The sequence below is a fragment of the Chenopodium album genome, chromosome 5 (assembly GCF_948465745.1).
Source record: "Chenopodium album chromosome 5, dcCheAlbu1.1, whole genome shotgun sequence".
NCBI classification, from domain to species: Eukaryota; Viridiplantae; Streptophyta; class Magnoliopsida; order Caryophyllales; family Amaranthaceae; genus Chenopodium; species Chenopodium album.
The window spans coordinates 77695179-77719703 of record NC_137838.1 but is presented as its reverse complement, the minus strand read 5'-3'; the positions used below and the strand labels follow the sequence as shown (position 1 = coordinate 77719703).

At 35.0% G+C, this 24525-nt stretch overlaps 5 protein-coding genes across 8 annotated transcripts; all 5 read right to left on the bottom strand.

The window, feature by feature from the left end:
- Positions 1 to 18: 18 nt before the first annotated feature.
- Positions 19 to 5123, bottom strand: LOC145632388 (myb family transcription factor PHL6-like). 3 transcript variants are annotated; one of them, XM_081684750.1, is made up of 7 exons: positions 4527 to 5123; positions 3475 to 3695; positions 1708 to 1784; positions 1520 to 1568; positions 1381 to 1438; positions 1180 to 1249; positions 19 to 624 (listed from the first exon to the last, which is right to left on the bottom strand). In XM_081684750.1, exons 2-7 carry the CDS (start codon positions 3683 to 3685, stop codon positions 202 to 204), a joined length of 888 nt encoding a protein of 295 aa, XP_081540876.1. In that variant the 5' UTR covers positions 3686 to 3695; positions 4527 to 5123; the 3' UTR covers positions 19 to 201. The 3 variants fall into 3 exon arrangements, with proteins under 3 accessions (XP_081540876.1, XP_081540878.1, XP_081540879.1); XM_081684752.1 differs by having other exon boundaries at positions 1526 to 1568; XM_081684753.1 differs by lacking the exon at positions 4527 to 5123 and having other exon boundaries at positions 3471 to 3654.
- Positions 5124 to 6851: 1728 nt separating this feature from the next.
- On the bottom strand, positions 6852 to 10726 carry LOC145631176 (L-2-hydroxyglutarate dehydrogenase, mitochondrial-like). 2 transcript variants are annotated; one of them, XM_081683265.1, is made up of 5 exons: positions 10291 to 10726; positions 8875 to 9156; positions 8319 to 8755; positions 7501 to 7660; positions 6852 to 7413 (listed from the first exon to the last, which is right to left on the bottom strand). In XM_081683265.1, exons 1-5 carry the CDS (start codon positions 10609 to 10611, stop codon positions 7294 to 7296), a joined length of 1320 nt encoding a protein of 439 aa, XP_081539391.1. In that variant the 5' UTR covers positions 10612 to 10726; the 3' UTR covers positions 6852 to 7293. The 2 variants fall into 2 exon arrangements, with proteins under 2 accessions (XP_081539391.1, XP_081539392.1); XM_081683266.1 differs by having other exon boundaries at positions 7280 to 7413; positions 7501 to 7613.
- A 569-nt stretch (positions 10727 to 11295) lies between these two features.
- LOC145631175 (fatty acyl-CoA reductase 2, chloroplastic-like) lies at positions 11296 to 15243 on the bottom strand. The gene is made up of 9 exons (XM_081683264.1): positions 14734 to 15243; positions 14505 to 14608; positions 14219 to 14418; positions 14001 to 14101; positions 13684 to 13894; positions 13406 to 13567; positions 13219 to 13300; positions 12062 to 12459; positions 11296 to 11763 (listed from the first exon to the last, which is right to left on the bottom strand). Exons 1-9 carry the CDS (start codon positions 15128 to 15130, stop codon positions 11598 to 11600), a joined length of 1821 nt encoding a protein of 606 aa, XP_081539390.1. The 5' UTR covers positions 15131 to 15243; the 3' UTR covers positions 11296 to 11597.
- A 1858-nt stretch (positions 15244 to 17101) lies between these two features.
- LOC145631174 (F-box/FBD/LRR-repeat protein At4g26340-like) lies at positions 17102 to 19816 on the bottom strand. The gene is made up of 4 exons (XM_081683263.1): positions 19740 to 19816; positions 18322 to 19279; positions 18069 to 18230; positions 17102 to 17899 (listed from the first exon to the last, which is right to left on the bottom strand). The coding sequence occupies exons 2-4, from the start codon at positions 19255 to 19257 to the stop codon at positions 17588 to 17590; spliced, it is 1410 nt and encodes a 469-aa protein (XP_081539389.1). The 5' UTR covers positions 19258 to 19279; positions 19740 to 19816; the 3' UTR covers positions 17102 to 17587.
- A 1145-nt stretch (positions 19817 to 20961) lies between these two features.
- On the bottom strand, positions 20962 to 23886 carry LOC145631173 (FBD-associated F-box protein At3g52670-like). The gene is made up of 4 exons (XM_081683262.1): positions 23687 to 23886; positions 22222 to 23179; positions 21965 to 22126; positions 20962 to 21795 (listed from the first exon to the last, which is right to left on the bottom strand). Exons 2-4 carry the CDS (start codon positions 23155 to 23157, stop codon positions 21484 to 21486), a joined length of 1410 nt encoding a protein of 469 aa, XP_081539388.1. The 5' UTR covers positions 23158 to 23179; positions 23687 to 23886; the 3' UTR covers positions 20962 to 21483.
- Between the last annotated feature and the right edge of the window lie 639 nt (positions 23887 to 24525).

Genomic DNA, 24525 nt, shown 5'->3' with positions numbered 1-24525 from the left:
CAGAGAACTTAGTCGAAATTTTCAGCTCCAAAGCTCAAATATGACACTTCAACTTCAAAGGTTTAATAATTTACACAAAATCAACTACAAGTTACATTGTTATAAATGTGTATAATGATGATAATACTATTTACAAAACAGGTGTGCATTCAAGAATGATGCAGGATTAAAGTGCCCCTAATTTCTAAATGCGCTTCTGCCCTACTTAGAACTACCTGGATAATCCAATTCTGATGGAATTCTTTGTTCGCATTCATTGTTTTCCTGCTTATTGAACTCCGTTTCTAAGTCGAGCCCAAACCCAGCAGCGGAGCCATATAGATTCCGATCCCACTGGTCGAGGAGAGCCTTCTTCGAACTATTCTCTAAAGGAACTGAGAGAGTATCGATGTTGCTTGTTGATGAATCATCCAATTTTTGCTTCTTCCGAGGAGATGTGGGGCTTGGTGAGGCTTCCCTACCAGGCTGAGAATCTGCCGATTTTTCTCTTTCCCCATCTTCATTGTTGGATGATGGCAGTGTTTCAGAAGCTCTGAGGACACTACCCAGCTTCTGCTGCTCCTCTATGATCTTCTGCAGATACTTCCCCTGCGCTTCAATTCTCATTTGCAGCTGCCTTTGCACCTTCAAGAAAAAAAAAGTTACTGAGGATATATATCTCAGAGAATATATGGTTAAATCACTGATTTCAGAAGCATAAATTACTAGATCTGTGCCCATAAGATGTATCCTATATATAGTTATAAAATCAGCAACATGAACCACATAATACTAGGTCAAATTCTTGTTTGAAAATGAAATATATTACTCCCTTACAGAATCAGGCCACATTCTATTTTAGCCTGTCCTAAGTAGCCACTTTCTTAATTACATTACATCTTGAGTTCTATGTCCCCACTCCCCCCCCCCCCCCCCCCCCCTTATTTGAAATAGGCTATCATCGAATTCCATAGAAATTGCATTGGTAACGTGGAGAGGAAAGTTTATAAACCGTTAAAGATGGTTATGGTATTCTAAATATTTCCTCATAAATGACCTTGAAATCTTGAATTAAATGTGGCCTACTATAAAAATATAAAGGCTCAGAGTGACATCTAAAGAAGAGCAAGTTCTTAAAATTGCTCAAAAAATCAAGTCCTTTCTATCAATAAACAAAAGAATAGAATCATAAATATTAACCTCAAGCTGCTCATGAAGACGTTTCTGGACCTCCATTTGCATTTTAAGTGCCTCATTAATCTGTAATCCCCTGAAAAGCAGTAGATATAGGAGTATAAAAACAAATAATAGTATCAACGCCCATGTCGTGTGCAGCTTATGTACTAGCAGGACGGTCTGAAAATTGCATGTGAAGATTGGATAAAGCTAGGAGACACTCACTGGGAAGAATCTGCGTTTGCTAAACCATCCAAAGAAACTTTCTTTTCGTCCTTGGAACCTATAAATCAAGAGAAAAGTCTACATTAAATACACGATAATTAAAGAAGATATATCAAAATCAGAGTATAGAGGCAGGCACCTGTACCGTCACTGGGCGACTCTGGCAGATACTTAGCAAGGCGATACTTCTGCAAAAAAAGATACATTCAACTGGGTTGAGCATCATGAATGATAATTTGAAACAATTGCCATCCTGATTATATCTTTACTAGAGTATAAACCAATAACTGTGAAACTATGAGCATATGGAATAAACTGAGGATGGACCTGTAAATGACTTTTCACATGGTAGATGGTAAGTCCGGGTACACCCATCACTCTTAGAACTCCTTTAGGGGTTGCCCCTGCAAAACAGAAATGATAATGAATCTTCTCATATTTTCAACAGATAAACTAATAAATAACAAGGTTTTCTTGGCAAAAACACAATCAAGTAAGATTGTAAGAGCCATATTTCTAACAATAATAATATGCAAGTGTACTCCAAGAGCATCTAAGAAAAGATTTTTTAAGAAAAATAATACATCCTCCAGAAAATCCGTAACAAGTGTGGGGCCCTTTGCATTAACGAGCAGTAGTACAAAAGACTCTTCTTGGAAAATCACATTATTTGAGTCAAGCATGTAAGCATCAGCAAGGCATTCAAAAATTTCAACTACACTGATAGAAAAATAACTTGTTCAGCACTTGTCACCAAAAAAAAAAAAAAAAAAAAAAAAAAAAAAAACCTTTAACCAAACATATTAGCTTCAAATGAATATTATACTACATGTCTATTTCTTAAAAAAAAAAATCCCTCCAAGGCTTTGCCTATAAAAGAATAAATGTAATAATAATCTGTATTCTGTAGTGACAGCAACAAGAAAAATATATAATAATAATCATCTCCAGATCAAGGACCTAGTAAATTATTACTATTATAAAAAGTTTCAGATACATTCGGAAGACTAAATCTTCCACTTCAAATCTTCCTTATATGCAAGCCTTTACCTATATCATATTTATATTTTTGAAGTAGATACGTGTCAACAATGTGCTACAAATAATTAAAAAAAACAAAGAGAGATAAATATGGAAGAATAGAAGGAGATCTTTGATATGATATGTTCATCAACAATAGAAGAAAATATATATCAAGAAGCTGCAAAAGCAGAGAAAAGGAAAACACTATGTGGCAGATAAGGGAAAAAGGAAGAGCAAGAATTACTAACCACAATCTGACCTGTGTACTCATCAAGACTACACTATACTCTACTGAGTGTCTTGTTTGTATGAAAACTCACGTTTAAAAATGGGCTTCAGTGGTAGATAGAACGAGAAATGCATGTGTAAGACTTAGTGCAAAATGGTATTGAAGTGGAAGAGGAGAAAAAGTGAGTTTTAAATTTGAAATTAGATCCTTCCTGAATCAGTCCAAAGCTGGTTCACAGCTAGCCTGATTCTTAAAACATTCAATCTTGGCTAGGTCTTGTCATATAGCTATCAAACAAGGTAAAGATTTTCTATAATGCTGGTTTCCTAGAGACTAGAAGGAGGTACGCCCCATAACATATACAGCTAATTGGGAGAAAAGGAGGAAGGAATAGAGTTCATATCTTCCAGAAAGACTCCAGTCAAAACAACAGCCACCATCCCATAACATAAATTTCAAAATGACATGAGCTAAGGTGGCAGGAGATAAATTTCTATCATGCAAGCCCTTGTAAAATCCAAGCAAAATCAAAGGCATTTTGTATTCCAAGGCCCAACACAGTAAGCAAAACAGACTTATTTAATGTAATTCTGTAACTGTAGCACCAAATAAAACCTTTCTTTTCCTTTGACAAGGATCCTCAATCAAAGCCTTCAATTTAAGTAGTTAAGTACACAGCTTTGTAAGAGGCCTTAGTTAAGTTCATCTAGGTTAACTAGTGACCAGCAGCAACCATAAAAACTGATTTGCGTGGAATGACTTAGTAAACTAATATTGTCCACAGGACCATGGATTGACATTGACTTAACAACACATTTCATTGCTCAAAAGAAAATACCCACTATCTGGTCCACCAAGTTGCGTGATGGCATCTACAAAACGGTTGTGAAGATCTTCAGTCCATCTTAGCCGTTGTTTCCCACTTCCTCCTCCGGGAGGTGTTGAGCTCTTCATGGAAGAATTTCCCATGGCTCCAGCATTTGCAACTGGCTCACTCCCTTGTGTTTTATGTGGGACCAAGCTCACTGTCGAGAATTTTTTAGCGTGGTACATGTTGAATAGCCTGAAATTAAGGCAGAGAAAAAATAAACGGAATCAACATTAAACATTCTGATACTTAATTGTCTTATACGAAGTATGATCCTTCTAACCCATTACCATAAATTAACAAGTACCAGAGTTCAGATTCCTTCAGAACAAAAACTGAGACACACTAGTCTGTAAGAGACTTAACATTTCAGTCCAATTTAAGAAGAATAAGTTCTGCTGGATTTTCATAATCACACCCATGATTTTTTCAACATCTTACCACACCTTATATGATACTCTCCAATTAGCTACAACACAAGACATTCATCACCCATTAAAAACAAAGGAAACACTGAGCAACTATAATGACCGAAGCCTCGAATTCCAGCTCCCTACTCACATTCACTAAGAAGCCGCAACAGTCAACCTAAATAGCCAATCAATCGTTCACGCCAAACCAATGAAAGTATTCCCTATAATGTTCTTATAAAGCAGCTCAAACATGCTCTTGAAATAATGCAATTTCACCTCATCTTCCAAAACAAAAACAAAGTAATTCACTCATAAGTGCGTGATCATCATCTAACATTAATACATGAAGAAGAAGCAACTATAATAACTTCAAATTCTATAACTGTCAATTGTATCATCAACATAATAATAATAAGTACTAACTTTCATCAGCATGACCTATTTTAAAGACAAATCAATACCATTTGGTAATTCTAAACATACCCATCAAATATTGCAATACAAAAATTACACCTCAAATTCAGCATGTATTCCACACTATTACACTTCCAACAAGATCTAATTAGGGTAAAAGATAAAAATTTAACCAAAAAAATATTAATAAAAAAATTACCAGAAAGAAGAACGAAGCTTTGCATCAAATTAAGGCACCTTTTCTCAAAAATTCACAAATCTGAAACTGGGTTTCTGGGAAATTAGTAAATTAGACCGTTACTATCATGAAGTCACCCTTTAAACTCAGGAACTTGAATTAAACCCAGAAATTGATGATATCAGAGAAGTCAAAATCTGGGACTGTTGACAAACTAATATTAAAAAAAGAGAGAGAAATTCAAGAACCCCAGTTCAGAAAAAACGGAAATTTATGATTAATTCAAAAGGGCAGCTTCAGATTTTGCAAACTTCAGCTCAATTAATATTGAAAGCCAAAAGGGGTGAAAAAAATATGAAAAATAGGGGGAAATTCAAAATAAATAAATGGGCAAAAACAAAAAGAGGAGATTGGCGTTGAGAAATTTGTGGCAGAGGGGAATTTTTTTTCTTTTTTTTCTTTTTGGGTTTTTGCAGAAATTTGGATTTATTTTCTGAGTAATTTTGCTGTGAATTTGGGGGAAGAGAGAGAAAGAAAAAAGGGGACAAAGAGAGAGAAAAAAAAAGGGGAAATCTGGGATTGAATCAACCCCCTATAGCGTGGGAAAGACGACGGTCGACGGCCATTTACACGTTTCAATCGGAATAGATTTTTTGTATATTAAATAAATAAATAATTGTCTTCAAAAAAAAAAAAAAAAAAAAAAAGTAATTTATTTAATTAATTTCCTCCATTTTCATACTTAGGTTAGATTTTTTATACTTCTCCACTTAAGTACTAAGTTTGATGGTGGGAGTGCAAAATTGTTTTCTAAAATTCGGTTTTGAGTTGGGTTTAAATTTTTAAGTATCTAATCTAAGATATATTATCAGTTAGAAATTATGAAATTTAAAATTTTGGAATTTCGAATTCGGATGAATCTCTCATGACTTCGTATTAGATTACAGGCATATTAGATTACAAATATCACATTTTGTTAGGTGTTGTATATATAGAATTCAATCGTTGTATTTTGTATCTTTTATGATGTTGTATATGGTTAAAATCTTTGGGATTAAATCCAAATATAATGTGTAAATTTCATGTGAGTTCAATCTATAGTATAATATCGAATTAAATTTTCAATTTGTGCTCATATCCGTTTGAAATGTGATTTATTTAGTAAAATTCACTCAAGATTATGGTTATTGATGGAAATAAAGATCATTTATTCAATATATTTGACACTTTTCACATATGGCTTTTTGTTTATTATATTTATTACGTCTTTCAATTGAGTTACAAAGCTTTAAAAAAATAATTTTCTTGAACTGTTGATTCTAATGGCTACTACTACACAATCCTCAAGACATTAGAGACAAAGTAATGATCCAAACATCAAAGATTCAGACCCCTGAACTTATCTAGATTTATTTGATCCAAAATAAGTTGGCAATAACACACCCTAAGGCTCATTTGAAACAATTGTAACCATCTTGAATAAAAAAATAATGCATAATTTTATCATCCAGCGAAATTTTCTGACTTATAAATTTGTACACATACAACATGTAAGGGTGTCAAATCGGGTACCCAGATGAAATTTAGGTTGACCCACTATGGGTCGGGTAATGACAGGCCATTTATCCTAACAAACCAAATCAAGCCAAGTCAAGCTTAATTATATTTGAGTCAAAGGTGGATCCAAGTATGTTATAGTACAAATCGAATTCGGATTAAGTCAAATTCAGGTTGAGCTATATCGAGTTCAGGTGAACTCCGATTCGAGTTTAATTAGATTTATTTGGGTCAAAATGGTTTTTATAGATTTTGAATCATGTTATTTTGGATTCGGCTAGATCTCAATTCGAATCAATTCAGTTTTAACTAGAATCTCAATTCAAATCAATCGTGTAAGGGTCTATTCACATTTACTTAATTTCAGTTCAGTTCAGTTCAGCTCCAATCAGTTTAGTTCACTTCCAATCAGCTCAGTTCAGCTCTTAATTTCCCTCTCTCACAAAAATATTCAGGTTCAGTTCAGTTCAGCTCTAATCATTTCAGTTCAGCTCAGTAAATGTGAACAGGCCCTAATTTTAAACTCATTATTGAGTCATTTACATGTATAATACATGTAAATACCTCAAATTTTGTGTGCATAAATATATCTAGTTTAGATAACCATTAATGGATGTGAATTTAGAGCACCCCTCCCCACTTTAATTTCTTCTCTCCTTTCCCTATCAATTGAATCAAAATAATTGACACATCTTTGCACATTATATGCCTCAACTATAACTTTTGTCCTAACTAGTGCAATTTCAATTTTCACAATCATTAATTCAAGTACCTCCTTATTCAATTGCAACAATACCTGAAACATCATGTGGTTAAATAATTAATAGATGGGTTTATACTTTTTTTTTTTCATGTTGCATGAATGAGATGGCCTCATAATGTGCTCATAAAAGTAGGTACATGAAAGTATGAACCATGCCTATATGAGAGAATCTAATGCACTACAATCATAACATCATGAGCACATAATGTGCCTTTTCTTCCAAATTCCTTTGCAGAATAATCCGGAGAGTGCACCAACTCAAGAAGGCGAATTTCACATGCCATGACAAAGCTTAAGGGGTCATTTACGCTTAAAACCAGTCCGTGGTCCTCTATCCATTGTATAAATTGGTTATGCAGTCTAGCAATAACGTTTGTGAGTTGGATTCGGATACCATGAAATTGTATTAACTAATGCAAGCAGAAGAATTGAAAGTTGAAACCCAAGTCTTGTTATGTGGACACTAATCTACATCTGATGGAGGACCCTCGAAGTCACATAATCTGCAATGGCCATGCTTGCAGTCACACCAGGTGATTCAATGCCAAAGAGGTTGACAAGTCCAGGTACTCCATGAACATCTTGCCCCTGTTTGATAAAAAAAGATAGCATAAGTAATTTTTGAAATTCACATAAACCATAACCTGTGTATTGTACTAGGAAGTGTAGACTGACCTGTATTACAAAATCAGAAGGGGTCATTCCTGGACCAGAGAGTTTTGGCCGTATCCCTGCATAACCGGGTTCCAGTGACCCTGCTTTCAGTAGAGGATAGTACTTCCTTATCTCTGGATAAAAAATTTCACTGCGATCAGGGTGTACAGAGTAATCAAACCTGGAAGAGAGAAGATCACTAATATTATCATATCCAAACACCATTAATTATCTCCCTCAATTATAAAGACAGTTAAAACAATTCAAATAAACACCACCTAGTTTACTTCCCAACAAAAGGAGAGCTTAGGGAGTCCACACGTACAAGATAAAACAAATTATTCTAGTAAGTAGTTTGGTAGGCGCAACCATTTCAAAATTTAACTAAAATTTTAAGCATGTTCACCAAAGGCAAGACCCTTACTGGGGTTTTACTGTTGAACCGTTTTTTTATATTCCAAGAGCATTCAGCATCTGAGGATGAGCCGATGAAAAGTTTGATTGGTACAGAAAACTATCAAGGTGAGTGGATTTAAAAATTGTTATGCATTCAAATGAAAAACAGCTTAAGTCACTATATGTAATAAGGCTTGTAGAACATGATCGGGATCAAGAAACAAGTTGCAGTTACTACATACTACTTACCACCAACTTGGATCAAAAAAAGATAATCTGACTAGTTTCAGAAGATCAAGGATAAGTCGCAAAGTTATAAATATGAATAGAGTGCACAAATCCAAGGGTTCCTCTAAGCTAATTGAAAATAAAAACATAAAATTGGAAATATAGAAACACAAATACAGGAGCTGCTAATTCTCAGGGCAAAAAAAAAAAATTACCTGTTTGAAAAGCTTGCAATATCAGAAACCCCACTAATCCATTCGACATCAGGCCCAAATTTCACCTGGCCCTCTAAGTCTAGTGTTACATGAACTCCTAATCCACCATCTTCTGGAATTGGATATATCAGATGCCTAAAAGGGGACCCCTTAGTTTTCGACAAAGAAAAATAGTGACCACGAGCATAATAAGCAGTAGGAATGTAAGAACTATCAAGGCCCATCAGTCTCTTAGCAAGGGGAACAGCAGCCAAGCCAGCTGAATTGATTACAACTTCAGGAAGAAGCCTAAGTTCAGCTTGTAATCTATCCCCCTCATTCCAGTTGTCTAAATGCTGGCTTCCCGTCACAAAAAGCTCAACTTGGTTGGCTTTTATGTTGCCTCCAAGAACAGCAGTATTGTAGGAAAATATTGCTCCATAATTTTCAGCTTCTCCCTGAACTCAATTCCCAGCAACATCCTGTAAATTTCCAATCATTACTTCGAAGACAAACAGAGCATAGCAAATTTTCGAGCTCTGTGAATGCCATTTAACAAGGAAAATTAAGCACATACCACTAAAGAAAGCATCAGAGAATGGGTATCAACAATTCCCGAAACAGGTGAAAACAAGGCTTTTGCACATTGTAGTTCTGGTTCCATCTTCATAGATTCAGATGCCTCCATCAATCTCAGACCATTAACCCCATTTTCACTTCCACGGACCAATAGCTCATTCAATTTTGAAACCTCTGATTCTCGAGTAGCAACAATAAGCTTACCTATCTGCTTGTGAGGGACATCATGCTCTGAACAATACTTATACACCATATCTCTTCCTTTGACACAAAATTTTGCCTGCAAAATGTACATTGAAATTCTTCTGAACCCCATATCAAGTAGCTAGACTGTAAATTTTTCATATTCCAAAAATGAAGGTTTAACCAGAACAATTTGAGTAAATATGCAAACCAACTATGCAATACAGTCTTATAGATCTTACCTATGGCCTATGGGACATCAAAATTTTATCTGATTAATTCGTTTAAGGGTGAGGCTGTGAGGGGTCCAAGCATTATCAAATTTTACCAAAAGGCAGAAATGGATTAGCATCCCTGATCAATAACTCATGAAAAAGGTTCATACTTCATCGGATATGGGTCACAGTTGTTATTTAGTTTCATCAGTTCAATTCTAATTTAGCCACTACAGTAAATCTATCAACCAAAATTCTGAACATGGGTTGGGAGGGAAAAGACTTTATGAAAGGTGGATCAAATAATACAGAACCCAACAAATACAATTTTACATATACTAAGCAATTCTCAGTTCCTGATCTACTACATAAAAGCTCAACCTAAAGTACAAACCACTCCAATACCATCACCACCACCCCAACACCATCACACCCGCCACCATTCTCCATCAAGAGCCGTACTTCCAACTCATGGTAATATACTTAGTTAACCACATAGAAGTATAGAACTGCCACAATCATAAACTACCACAGCCATCCAGATTACCACGGGGCCTCAAAGGTAGCACCACATTCATCCTCCCTGGATTGGACAATTTCAAGTTTCATGAAGATGAACTTACACATCCTCGACTATCTAATGCCACTCTACTCAATTAAATCAACAGGTCCATCTTATACAATTGAAATTGATAGAAGCCAGAGGCCATTTACAAGAGGCTGCTAATATCACTCAAGTATGCCAACAATTACATTTAGATCCTACACTCGAAAGCACGATAACATTGAATCAATAAGTCGATACAAATAACTACACTAGTATACAACTACAAATTTGTCAATAAATACTTCATTGTAACATTGAATCAACATAAACCATTAATTAAAACTTCAAATTATATCAACCCATTTCAAATCAAGAAATACTTTATTATAACATTAAATCAACCCAACCCATTAATTAAAATTTCACATAATATCAACCCAATTCAAGAAAAGTTGCAAAAAGTATAGACCTTGAGAGAATTAGGAGGATAGTAAATGCCAGCATGTATGACTTCACTGTTGCGAGAACTGGTGACTGTACCAAATGTGGGACCAGAATCAATCACCAAAACTTCTCTTCCTTTGAATGCTAATTCTCTTGCAATTGCAATTCCTACAATTCCAGCTCCAATTACAACGCAATCAACCTTCTCCTTTGCAGCAGAACTTGAATCCCAATTGCAAATTGAACTGCTGAAGCTTTTTGTAGATGATTCTAGAGTTGGGTTTTGGATTTTCAGGGTTTTTTTCAAGGAATTTAGGAAAATAGTTGATAATGATTTGCGCATCATCTTGTTATTTGATATTGGGGTTGATATCTGGATTATGCAGTGATTACTAATTGGTGGAGGTATTAGTGATGTAGTATTGCCTTGGTAGTTTAGGTTTGTGGATTTCTTGGAATGGTTAAGACTTAAGGGCCCAGAAATTTCTTATGTAAAAGAGCTGGTCATGGATCGGGGCGAGCCGGGTTAGTAGTCAGTACTAAAAATCTTTCAAGGGACGGTTTAGCAACCCAAAGTGTTAAAGAAAAAATTCCGGGTTAAATTCATCAATTCATAGGATAAAGTGAGGTAAAATAGGCTATTCAAACTGAGTTATAAACCCCGGCATGCCCAGGCTAAACTCCTTGGCCTAAGACCAGCCCAACATCGGAGCAATTTGGTTTTGACCGGCTCTAACATGTAAACATGCATGGCCTCCTAAATAGTTTTGGTGGTATATCAATGTTTATGGTAATGCCTTTCGAAATATTGTGTGGGTGCATCTTTGCCCCTTTGGTGTTTATGAGAACATTTTGACTTTGCAAGGAAAAGAGATGTTTTGAGGGAGCTCTGCATTTGTTTCCTGTTAGATGAAGTAGATAATACATTATGCTCAATTCTTAAGCAGTAAACAATTCTTAGTGGATTACCATAATTTTGATACACAAATTGTGCAACAACCAAATAATGGACATTTCATGTATACTGTGAGCAAGATTGAAATAAATCAACTTATCTGTTCAGTTCCAAACCTACTGCACAGCTACAATCCTTCCAAAACACGAAAGTAAAACCCTTTTCCGAGGAGCTTGTCATTACATACATGATGAATTACATTCGTTTATTCAAGGCAACATCATTCATTTCTATCACTTTGATGCCTCGATCAAGGGTGCTAATCATATAAATGACATAAAAATAGGCATACAAATTAATTTTATTTTTTGAAATGAACACAAAAGGATTTTGGATTTACTTAACACTGATGGAAAAATAAATGATAATACTACAAGTTAGCTGCTCTGTCCTCTTCCTTTCATGACATGCTTTCTTAGACCTGGAATATGGATACTGCATATGTAATCCGTCCAGTTTATGCTCCCAACATCAAAGTAGAACGTCCTCCTCTCCTCATCCGACATGCTCTCCATCAATGAACTTGTACTGCTGTTATCAAACCTGCAAAATTTTGCACAACAGAATTCTTACATGTTGGAAAATGATCTTATATTTTCCTAAATGTTTTATAACCAGTCCATCTCTCAGCGTGTTTGGGAAAAAGAAATGATACAATAGAGGGTGGGTGGCTTTTCAAAATTGCAACTAAATGCAATCTTCTTGTGTATTCAAATTTAAGAATGATGCCTCATGGATGTTACTGGTTTAAGCTAAGTCATCCTTAAAAAATACAAGGTGAGCTTCAAAAAAATTGACAAATTTTGCATAATTTCTGATACCTAAATTTGTTTGGACTCACCTTCCACCATAAAAGCTGTATGGCTCATATACACTGGCAAGGTGTTTAGCTTGCTCCACAGCTTTCCTACACAAATTTTCGATTTTCTTTGACTGTTTTCCATTAGGTGATGGCATCATAGACGAACTAATGTAACGTACTGTCTCTCTCCATATATGAGACGAGAAATCATCCATTGATCCATAGAACTTAAAGGGCTCGACTTGAATTGGTCTTCCTTGTGTGTCTAGGCATGGCCATCTCGTGAAGTATTGGTGAAGCAAGTCCCCTAAATCTCCATAAACCAATGGGTTTTCAACTGATGAAGCTACTTGGTATACACTTATTTCTGGTTTCCCAGCTGTTCCATGCTTTGCTATAGCTGCTAATGTAGCATTAACAACCATATCAGCTGGAACCTGTAAAACAAATTAAAGGGAAAAAATTGGTGTTACTACTCATATTGCGAAATATGATTGTAATGGAAGACATTAAAATAGTATAGAGTGGCTGCATTTTACTAATAACAGAGACCTTTAATATAGGAGCAGCTTTAAAAAACACACACACACACACACACTATTTTAAGATATATCATAAGATGGGAGTACATCCCTGATATCTTGTGACTTATTGTGAGAGTGGGCTGACTTTTTATTTAAAGGAAAGCCTTTTGACCTTTATTAAGGTTAACTTTTAACGTCTCACAATAAGTTAACAGGATATACTCTCACCTAAGATTCACTCATATTGTTACTCAAGTCATGAGTTCGTGCCAGGAAAAATATCTGACAAACTTAGGTGCGGTAGCTTAAGAAAAGATATCTGTTTGCAATGCTAAAGATAGCATATGTTAGAATACCCTAGTGGCCTGTGTAACACTGCCCTGTTTTCCAGAGGGTTCTAGTGCCCTTCTGAATGTAGGTCTTTGAAGGATTTAACTATTTTGAATTGAATAAAAGTCTTTCACATGGCATTATGTTGATTAATGGACTACAACAATATACAAATTCATAAAAGTTGTGCTTCACATTATATTAGGCTTAAAATAGGCTGACTTTGCAGATTAACTGTGTTGACTTCTTTAGTTCTTTTCATGAAGGGTAAATGACCTTTAAACATAGACTTAGCTAAGATGCATGACTAAAAGCCAGAGGATGATAGGTAAAGCTTCTTACAACATCAATCACCCCAAACGGGTCAACTGGGAAACCAGAAAGCAATCCTTTTCCATAGTATGTAACTACTGGATCCATCATCCTGAATAGAGATTAAAATTTTCATGAAGAAATATATATGAGATAACAGGAGATGCTAATCTAAAATCTTGTACAAACTAAGGTTTATGACATAGCAATATTATACCTATTGCCTTCAATCCATCCAGGAAATGGATCTTTATAAGTGCTTTCGATGACACTAGGTCGAAGGATGACCACTGGTACATCTCCTCTCGTACTGCCAAGCAGCATCTCTCCCATAGCCTTGGTGAACACATAAGTATCTTGCCAGCCGTATTTTCTTGCCCTGTAGTTAATTAAAAAGAATCCATAAATTATACATACTCAGATCTATCTCTTCTATCTCTATACAAGATATATTCATTATACTTCAATTCTATAAACCAAGCCGAGATTTCTTACCTCTCTAGGCCTAACTCTTTCATCTTCTGGGATACTTTATTCTCTTCAAAACCTTCTGCTGATGTAAAAGCTAGGTTTAGCTCACCCTCAACATCCAAAAGAGGCATTGGACAAGGTAGACTCCCATTTACAGTATTTTCCTCTGTGATGCTTTCTCCTTTCCTAAATGGCCTCTCCATAATTCTCCCTTGCCTTTGTCCATTCACATAAGCTGCATTTTAGATAATATCATAAAATCATATTCTTCCTCAAACTGAGCTACGGCTGTATGTGTGTATTAATAATATAGACATCAGAGTTGAGACGCAAAGTCTTACCAGTCGAAACTTGCAGGAAGAGTTTAAGCTTCCTGCACTTTTTGGCAAAGGCCATTACCCGGCCAGGTCCCCGTGTGTTGATATCAACTGCAACATCATACCTGGATTGACAAGAAAATCTCAGTACCCACAACATGATGATTTATGCAAGTTGTAGAACGGATATATAAGGGAATTCAAAATTAATAAAACAAAATTCAGAATAAGATGTACTTCACCTTTCATGGAAATTGGTATTAGCAGCAGAATTCACTATAACATCTACATCTTCAGCAATCATGCTCGTCGAAGCCTCATCTAACCCAAGATTAGATTCACAAATATTACCAACCACCGGGACAAGCTTGCTAAGCATGAAGGTTTCATATGACTTCCCATGGATTTGTTGGAGACACTTGAAAATCTCTGTATTCATGATCTTATAACAATACCAAAATCCTTATTTAGCATAATCGAAACAAAAAGCATGCACATTAAAATTTGTTCACTAGATAAAGAAAATACCTCATTTTTTAACCTCTTGGATGCAACTTCCTTGTTCTTTGCCTTGATTAGGACATATATCTTACCCACATCAGGTACTGTCCTTAGGATCTTTTCTATAAGAACTGCATGCAAAGTTACAAAGCCCGGTAAGAAAAGTGAGCACAGTGGTGTGTCAAAGAGCCTGTCTTCTAGCTTAATAGTTTTATAGGACTATAAGTAAAAACATATATATATATATTAGGAGCACCTTTAGCCAAAAATCCAGTTGCACCAGTGACAAAGAAAGTCTTCCCTCTGAGGAACTTGACAATCCCAATCCCCTCCTGGACTTGAGCTAACGTACTCGATGCCCCATTATAAGGTGCCAGGTCCTTAGCCACAAGATCAGCCGGAGTTTTCCCATTTGGGTTTAATACCAAACTGCTGCTTGGATCCATTATGGCTGCCCCATGACCTGTGTTTTTCGACGTGGATCTCTCAGACAAAATAGGTGTGAACTTGTCACTCTTTGTCACGTTGCTTCCACTTTGGCAATGCACAAAACATTTTTTCCTGGTCTTTGCCGAAATTCTTTGATGCTTATGGGACAGTTCTAGCCCTTTAAGATCAATGGTGAACGAATTCCGGAGCAAAGCCCCCATCATCAACAGGGGGGAATGAATAAAGTTAGAAGGAGAAAAGGTAAACAAACCAAGGAAGTTAGGGAAGCAGGGAAAAAGTTGGTAGGTAAATAAGAAGTGGGTTAAAAACCTTAGCTAATCACTTCCTGAACTGAAAAACCAAAAAAAATAAGAAAACAAATGCATAATGGCAAGTAAACAAACTAATGTCCATAAAAATTAGAAATGGTTTAGATGTGACAAAAAGGGAATGAAGAAATTGAAACATATAAATGTGAAGAGGATGAAGGTTAGGTAATTTGCTATTAGATTAGATTCACTCTTATTACAAAGGAGCTCTCTTTTTGCCTCCCTCACACATTTTCCACCAATGGCTAAAATGGCGGAACTATGTATTTTTATAGTATTTCTTAACCCGTCGATCATTACACTTTTGCACATAAACTATGCAGGTTTTATAAGGAGAAGAAAGGTTGTGGAATGTGGATGCCAAGAAAATAGAAATTTTCAATTAATTGTTGACCAATTGAACTTGTGTTTCAAAAGAATGCTCTTCATTTCTTCCTCAAAATCCGTCAATCTTTAGCTTAAATGTAATAAGTTTGGGTTGTTTAACTAGAAGACAACAATATCTTATGCACCCAAATATCATTACCACATTATTTTACCATTCTTGTGATCTCAGCCTCAAACATTAGTAAGAATGTGATACATTTATCAAATTCACAACTTTATTGTAGAAGATAAATCATAGCATAGTTTTGAGTTATATTTAAGGTACTCGACTACTCGGTCTATTTAATCAACCGAAAAATATATAGTATTCAAAGTATAAAGTTGGAATTTGGATCACTGGTGTAGAAATCAACAGTTGTGCTCATACAAATTCGCTTTTCTGACATGAATTCATAATTTATTTTCAACAAGCAAGGGCAATTATGAATAATATAAAGCATGCTAGAAGTATTTTTACATTCAAAAACTAAGTCAAATATACTCTATACACAATAACTAAGCAGCCCAATTTCTAAAGACCTCGATCAAATCTCGTCTACATCATTGCGCCTTTGTTGCCACACACAAAGAAAATTAAGCTGCCAATTCCTATAAATCAACATACCCATCTTCTGAAATTAACCCATATTTCCAAATAATTAACCCATCTTCAAATTTACAGTAACAAGATTAAGGATACTCTTAACATCTTAAATCTTAAGCATAGTTCAACCAATAATATTTCCAGTTTGAACAGGTAATCTAAAACAATTATGAGTTAAAGTCCAAATTTTTCATCAATATTTATGTACATACCAACAAATTCAAAACTTTCTTTAATATGTTGTAGTAGATTTACAAACAATCTTGTGAAATTGCAAGTAAAACATTAAAACTGGAGCAGAAAAAAGGAAGAAATTTTACCATTTGCATGGCTGTAGAACAAAAATTTGCAGTGAATATTGGCGCCATTGCTGAAAATCAATTGATAATATAAATGGGTTTTGGTTAATCGAGATTGTTTCCGATTTCGGAATGATCATCCTGTTTCATTCGGATGATGTAATTTTGTTTGCCAATAATTTTACTTTTTTATTTTGAGGTGGGTTACTAGTTACTAGAGCTTGCAATTCGGGTAAATGGTTTGTGTTCCCTAACTTGTGTGTTGGTCACGTATTAAATTTGGATTGGTAATAAAAATTAACAAAACGCTAAAGCTTAGCTATTCAATTGGATCATGTTCGAGTTAATTTTGTAATTGAAGGTTTTTATTAGGAAAGAAATTAGAGTTTTCTCATTAACTTCAAATTGGTGTTTTCTTTCGTGTTCTATTAGAGGGTATAATTTTCAAACACTTCTAAATTTTTTTAAAAAGTAGGGATTGTAAACACGGAGATTGCTCACAAAAGTTAATTGGATCTTCTTAAAATAACCCACCTGTCAACATATGATAATCATTTTAATCAGAGAAAACTTTTTACCACACTTTATTTTCTTTTGGAAAGCAAGTAATGTTTGTAACTTTGTATTGATAGCAAATTCTTTACAAGCTATGCGCAAAGGAAGAAAAGGAAACCTCTATAGCAACATATAACCTATACAATGGTTAAAAAATTTATACAAATGTATTATTCCAATAGCTACTGGAAGCCTGAACAGAAATTAATAGAACTCGAATCAGGAACTTCGAATCTCCTCTTCACCTGCAGCTTAACATGAAGTTCAGAAGAACAGCAGAAGTTTAGCAGTGAGGATAAGATTCTTAACTACTTGAAATCAGTCATGCCTCTCTGACTATAGTAGCACTAACACCCAAATATAAAGTACTCATCACTGTAAAGTCGCGAACTGCAAACAAGACATCATCTAAATCCTAACATCAGACTCCAAACTGTCTATACAAAACAACAGTACTACTTATTCTAACCACTAAAGAGTATTACATCCATTATTTGAGAGTGCTCACAATATGAGACCCAAAGAAAATCACTTGTCTGTTACAGTTACTGAACAAGTGATCGAGGCTCTTGGTAACTCCTCATAATATGTCCTTGCTGCCTGTGTAACTGAAGGATGACAAACTACAACCACCAACTCCTCCAAAACTAATGAGTTTCTCATAAAATACTTTATGATTTCCCGGTCCAATTCTGAATGGTAACATTCCATTATTACAAACTTTTTGAAATGAGACCCCAAACAAGATGGTACTGTTTGAGTTCTTCTCCAAGACTGACAGTCCCGATCAGACACCATCATATAAGCATCGTCAGTTTCATCACCTACGTATCTGATTCCCTGAAAATATGAGAGATAAGTCAGATAATAAGATAATTAGCTACAATTACAAGAATAATAATATGCAGTTGCATGTAAAATTGTAAATCAGAAGAGCCTCTGCAAATACAATAATAAGAGTGATAGTCATTTTTGAGAGCTTGGGATCAAAATCAAACATCACATTAACCTGTGTTAAAGTAAGTTCTTCTAGGAAAGGCGCACAATTTAACAGCCCCATCAACAGTTTATTCCAATCATAATAGCCACAACAACCAAGCCTCAAACTTTTCAGATTACGAAAGACTGGCAGCATACGGTTGAGTTCAGAAGCATCTACATAGTGTAAACCCTAGACCAATGGGCAAACCAGTTAGATAAAAAAAAAATCAACAGAGTATATTTGAAGAACTCATAAGGATGAAAGGGATAAAAGGACGCACCAATAAAAGCCATTCATGCAGAAACAAATGCTGAACATTAGACATCAAACAGACAAGGCCCAGTACAATGTTACTATCAAAACCGGGTCCTTCAATCACTTCAATGTCCGCTTCAACTAGAGCATTCAGACGTGCAATAGAGTAGCTCCTTGGACATGTGTCATAATAATCTAGATACTCCAAGTTAGGAACATTAAACTCAACCTTACTCGTTCGGCCTTCATAGGGTATACCATTCTCTATAGCTAATCTATGCAGAGAAGTTGAAGAAATTACAAGAGGAGCCTCAGGTTTCCAGATACCATGTAGATCAAGGCGTTGAAGGGATGGGCAGCTCGAAACTAGCCTGGCCACAGAGTCATCATCTGGGAAGAAGATTAAAGAGAGATTAAACTCTTTCAAGTTTGGCAAACACACAGACAAAGGAACGTCAAGATCAAGATTGACATCGAGCTTCAACAACTCCAATGTTCCCCAACCAAATAATGCTGATGGTAGGTTTTCGGGTCTCCTCACATGAGCATTAATGTCAAGTTCCCTGACTTCTCGGGCTAAGGGAAAAGTTAACCAGGCATTCAAACGCATAGGTTCCATGTCAGGGAAACAACTTGGACGACATTTCTTCAAGCAGTCGATCTCACAGTGACCCCCAACATGAAGTCTGAAAGTGGTTATCTTCTGAGATTGAGATGCTTTTAATACATTATCAACATACATCTCAAAAGCATGGTAAGAGTCAATCAAATGTGGACGTTTCTGAAGATGACATATAGGGAAGTCATCGAATTCGAGGCGTGATAACCAGGTGTAAATTTTCTTCCATCTCTTCGACAAAGCACTAGTAGCCACAGCCTCTTTCATAGGAAGGAATGAAAGAATGTGAACCAATAATTCGTCGGGTAAATAGCTAATCCTATCTTTCTTTGTAATCATCATAATCGCAAAGTTCCAAAAAACCCTAGATTGAAATCATAGCACTATCAATAATAATCATCATCATCATAATCATATAATCAGTTCAATTGAGATTAAAATTTCTGTTCTTCAACTTAATTAACCAAAATTCAATACCCACAAAAGCAACATTCTAAAGAATTCATATCAAATTCCCCGCAAATGTAAAATTCGTATTAAGATGAATCAAGAATTCGCAAGAACCAAAACCAAATTGAAAATGTAAGAATGAAAAATTGAAAAATCATTAACAATTACAATTGAAATATGAACTCAAGATCACAATATACAGGACAAGACTAAATTAATTAAAATGGCATGATTATCAAAACAAAATCAAACACAAGAACACCAAATTAAAACAATTAGTACAAATAAAACATGAAGTATTCATTTCAGAAAGAAAAATAGGAGTAAACCCTAGTTCATCAATGTACATAGGAGAGAGAAATAGACGTATGTACCTGATTGAAATGGGTGAGTTGATGATTTTCTTGTAGAAGTTTCTGAAGAAGAGGAGGTTTTTGAATTGTGAGCTTTCTTTTTTGTCAGAGTAAGTTTTAAAAATGGAGGGAACAAGAATAGAATAGAAGATGAAAATTTGATTTGGGAGTAAGATGGCAGTCACAAAATTTGAACCCATAACCTCTGACATGCATATGTAATGCATTTACCATCTCAACCAACTATTATTAATGGTTTAAATTTGACATAATATTATATATTTATTAAGTAAATTATTAGATGTATTATAATCCATTTATTTTTCATAAGATTAAATATAAATACAAATGTAAAAAATAAAAATAAAAAAATGACATTTGAAGCAATGCTCGAACCACTACACACACTAAGGGCCTATTCTCATTGACTAAACTCAGTTGAACTGAAATGAACTGAATTGAGCTTAACTGAACTGAACTGAACTGAAATGAATTTTTTAGAAGAGAAGGAAATTAGGAGTTGAACTGAACTGAGATGAACTGAATTAAACTGAATTGAACTGAACTGAACTGAGATGAACTGAATTGAATTGAACTGAACTGAACTGAACTGAATTTCAACGTAAGAGAACAGACCCTAACTATACAAATAGTCGAACATAATTAAGTACACAAACTAGCAACCCGGGGCATCGCCTGGGGTACACCTAGTTGATGATCATAATATGTTTACTCTTCTTATCACTAAATAATGTCTCATTTTAGAGAGATGAATGTTAAAATGCAAAAAAAAAAAAAAAAAAAAAAAAAAAAAAAAAAAAAAAAAAAAAACCTCCGGATTTTGTTACTCGCAACTTTTGCCATTTTTGGATGGCTCACATTACTTGCAACTTTTTTTCCTTTCCTTTTTGGGTAAATTTTTAGGTTAAATTTATCATTTTACCCTTACTTTTTTTTAATCAACCTTATTAAACTACAAATCTGATTATATTAAATTAAACCCCAAACTTAATTAAATTACTCTCATCCCCAACTTTTTTAAATCTCTCCTCATCCAACCCCATTCTCAAGGTGGGTTGGTCGGTGTTTAGAGCGTGGGTTAGTCGGTGTTCCGAGCGTGGGTTTGTTGGTGGTTAACACAAAGATTGCTCACAAAGTTTAATTGGATTTCAAAAAAAAAAAGTTAAGTTGGATCTTCTTAATATAACCCACCAGTCAAAACTAGAAAAGAATTTATGAATAACCATAAAAATTATTCATTTACCACACTATTTTCTTATGGAAAGCAAGTATTATTTGTAACTTTGTATTGATAGCAAAATCTTTACAAGCTATGCGCAAAGGAAGAAAAGGAAACCACTACAGCAACATATAACCTATACAAGGGTTAAAATTTTATACAACTGTATTATTCAACATTTCCAATAGCTACCGAAATCCTGAACAGATATTAACAGAACTCGAATCAGGAACTTTGAATCTCCTCTTCATCTGCAGCTTAACATGAAGTTTAGAAGAACAGCAGAAGTTTAGCAGTGAAGTTTAGCAGTGAACTACTTGAAATCAGTCATGCCTCTCTGACTATAGTAGCACTAACACCCAAATATAAAGTGCTCATCACTGTAAAGTCGCGAACAGACACCATCTAAATCCTAACATCAGACTCCAAACTGTCTATACAAAACAACAGTACTACTTATTCTAACCACTAAAGAGTATTACATCCATTATTTGAGAGTGCTCACAATATGAGACCCAAATAAAATCACTCGTCTTTTACAGTTACTGAACAAGTGATCGAGGCTCTTGGTAACTCCTCATAATATGTCCTTGCTGCCTGTGTAACTGAAGGATAACAAACTACAACCACCAACTCCTCCAAAACTAGTGAGTTTCTCATAAAATACTTTATGATTTCCAGCTCCCATTCTGAGTGGAAATATTTCATCCATACAAACTTTTTGAAATGAGACCCCAAACAAGATGGTACTGTTTGAGTTCTTCTCCAAGACTGACAGTCCCGATCAGACGCCATCATATAAGCATCTTCAGTTTCATCACCTACGAATCTGATTCCCTGAAAATATGAGAGATAAGTCAGATAATAAGATAATTAGCTACAATTACAAGAATAATAATATGCAGTTGCATGTAAAATTGTAAATCAGAAGAGCCTCTGCAAATACAATAATAAGAGTGCTAGGCATTTTTGAGAGCTTGGGATCAAAATCAAACATCACATTAACCTGTGCTAAAGTAAGTTTTTCTAGGAAAGGCGCGCAATTTAACAGCCCCATCAACAGTTTATTCCAATCATAATAGCCACAACAATCAAGCTTCAAACTTTTCAGATTACGAAAGACTGGCAGCATACGGTTGAGTTCAGAAGCATCTACATAGTGTAAACCCTAGACCAATGGGCAAACCAGTTAGATAAAAAAAGGCAGAATATAATTGAAGCCCAGTCAGAACTCATAAGGATGAAAGGGATAGAAGGACGCACCAATACAAGCCAATAACGCAGAGACAAATGCTGAACATTGGACATCAAACAGACAAAGCCCAGTACAACCCTACTATCAAAACCGCATCCTTCAACTAGTTCAATGTCCGCTTCGACTAGAGCATTCAGACGTGCAATAGAGTAGCTCCTTGGACATGTGTCAAAATAATCTAGATACTCCAAGTTAGGAACATTAAACTCAACCTTACACATTCGGCCATCATATTCTAAAACATTCTCTATAGCTAATCTATGAAGCGAAGGTGAAGAAATTACAAGAGGAGCCTCAGGTAACCAGGCACCATACAGATCAAGGCGTTGAAGGGATGGACAGCTCGAAACTAGCCTAGCCACAGAGTCATCAAACGGGAAGAAGATTAAAGAGAGATTAAACTCTTTCAAGTTTGGCAACCTCACAGACAAAGGAACATCAAGATCAAGATTGACATCGAGCTTCAACAATTCCAATGTTCCACAAACAAATATTGTTGATGGTAGGTTTCCAGGTGTCCTCACACGAGCATAAATGTCAAGTTCCCTAACTGCTCGGGCTAAGGGAAAAGTTAACCAGGCATTCAAGCGCATAGGTTCCATATCAGGGAAACAAACTCGATTGCAAGAAGACGGGTATCTGATCTCACAGTAACCCCCAAAATGAAGTCTAAAAGTGGTTATCTTCTGAGATTGAGATGCTTTCAATACATTATCAACATACATCTCAAAAGCATGGTAAGAGTCAATCAAATATGGACGTTTCTGACAATGACATATAGGGAAGGCATCGAATTCGAGGCGTGATAACCAGGTGTAAGTTTTCTTCCATCGCTTCGACAAAGCACTAGTAGCCACAGCCTCTTTCATAGGAAGGAATGAAAGAATGTGAATCAATAATTCGTCGGGTAAATAGCTAATCCTATCTTTCTTTGGAGTCTTCATAATCGCAAAGTTCCAAAAAACCCTAGATTGAAATCATAGCACTATCAATAATAATCATCATCACAATCATATAATCTGTTCAATTGAGATTAAAATTTCTGATTCTTCAACTTAATTAACCAAAATTCAATACCCACAAAAGCATCATTCAAAAAAATTAATATCAAATTCAACGCAAATGTAAAATTTGTATTAAGACAAACCAAGAATTCTCAAGAACACACATTCAGAAAATCAAAATCAAATTAAAAATGTAAGAATGAAAAATTGAAAATCATTAACAACTACAATTGAAATATGAACTCAAGATCACATTCTACAGGACAAGACTAAATTAACTAAAATGGCATGAATATCGAAACAAAATCAAACGCAAGAACATCAAAATTATAAGAAATGCAAATGGTACAATTAATCAAACATTTTATTGACAAGAACAATTAATCAAACATGAATTATTCAATTAAGAAAGAAATATAAGACTAAACCCTAGTTCATCAATGTATATAGGAGAGAGAAATCGGCGTACCTAATTGAAATGGTAGAGTTGATGATTTCTACTAGAAGTTTCTGAAGAAGAGGAGGTTTTTGAATTGTGAGCTTTCTTTTTTTTGTCTGAGTGAGTTTTAAAAATGGAGGGAACAAGAATAGAATAGAAGATGAAAATTTGATTTGGGAACTGAGAGTAGGATCATAGGATGGCACGAAATGGTTCGATATGGCAGGAACGAGTTCACCACGAGCCCGAGCGACACAGCCAAGTACAATGGTTGGTCACGAAATGTGAAAATTTTAAGGTGCAGGCGGCTGTACCTTGCTTGGTACAGCCAAAAAAATGCAAAAAAAACATGTAACTATTTTGTAAAGAGCATATATTTATTTTGTAAAGAACATATAATTATTTTGTAACGAACATCCAATTTTATATATTTTTTTCATATCTAAAGAACATCTGTGATATTAATAAAGAACATGATAATATTATGTAATAAACTTTACCTATATATAACCACCCTAATTTGAAGACAAAATTTAATAAACTTTTTCACATTAAGCAATGATCATTATATTGCAAATAATTATATTGCAAATAAAGTACATTACACTGATTGATCAATGAACATAAACATATGTTCTTTTTATTTATTTTTTTGGTGCAAATATGTTCTTTTTACTGTAGGTATATGTTCATTACATTTTGATAGTATGTTATTTTTACTTTATGTATATGTTCATTATATTTTAATAGTATGTTCTTTTCACTATAACTTTATGTTCATTACTTTTATATATCATGTTCTTTCCTACAAAACGACTGTACGTTGCACCGTACAGCGCCTGTAGGAACCAGCTATTGCACGAAATGTG

Excerpts from the sequence above, each read along its gene's own strand:
- LOC145632388 (XM_081684750.1), bottom strand. The coding sequence starts at position 3,685 with ATGTACCACGCTAAAAAATTCTCGACAGTGAGCTTGGTCCCACATAAA. Across the intron at positions 1,439-1,519 it reads GTCGCCCAGTGACGGTACAG|GTTCCAAGGACGAAAAGAAA; the intron begins GTGCCTGCCTCT and ends CTTGATTTATAG. Across the intron at positions 1,250-1,380 it reads GCAAACGCAGATTCTTCCCA|GGGATTACAGATTAATGAGG; the intron begins GTGAGTGTCTCC and ends ACTGCTTTTCAG.
- LOC145631173 (XM_081683262.1), bottom strand. The coding sequence starts at position 23,157 with ATGAAGACTCCAAAGAAAGATAGGATTAGCTATTTACCCGACGAATTA. Across the intron at positions 22,127-22,221 it reads TGCGTTATTGGCTTGTATTG|GGTTTACACTATGTAGATGC; the intron begins GTGCGTCCTTCT and ends CCATTGGTCTAG. Across the intron at positions 21,796-21,964 it reads AAAAACTTACTTTAGCACAG|GGAATCAGATTCGTAGGTGA; the intron begins GTTAATGTGATG and ends TCATATTTTCAG.
- LOC145631175 (XM_081683264.1), bottom strand. The coding sequence starts at position 15,130 with ATGATGGGGGCTTTGCTCCGGAATTCGTTCACCATTGATCTTAAAGGG. Across the intron at positions 14,419-14,504 it reads CCAAGAGGTTAAAAAATGAG|ATCATGAATACAGAGATTTT; the intron begins GTATTTTCTTTA and ends TATTGTTATAAG. Across the intron at positions 11,764-12,061 it reads TACAGCTTTTATGGTGGAAG|GTTTGATAACAGCAGTACAA; the intron begins GTGAGTCCAAAC and ends AAAATTTTGCAG.
- LOC145631174 (XM_081683263.1), bottom strand. The coding sequence starts at position 19,257 with ATGATGATTACAAAGAAAGATAGGATTAGCTATTTACCCGACGAATTA. Across the intron at positions 18,231-18,321 it reads TGCATGAATGGCTTTTATTG|GGTTTACACTATGTAGATGC; the intron begins GTGCGTCCTTTT and ends CCATTGGTCTAG. Across the intron at positions 17,900-18,068 it reads AAGAACTTACTTTAACACAG|GGAATCAGATACGTAGGTGA; the intron begins GTTAATGTGATG and ends TCATATTTTCAG.
- LOC145631176 (XM_081683265.1), bottom strand. The coding sequence starts at position 10,611 with ATGATGCGCAAATCATTATCAACTATTTTCCTAAATTCCTTGAAAAAA. Across the intron at positions 9,157-10,290 it reads ATCCTCCTAATTCTCTCAAG|GCAAAATTTTGTGTCAAAGG; the intron begins GTCTATACTTTT and ends TACATTTTGCAG. Across the intron at positions 7,414-7,500 it reads CTTCTGATTTTGTAATACAG|GGGCAAGATGTTCATGGAGT; the intron begins GTCAGTCTACAC and ends TTTATCAAACAG.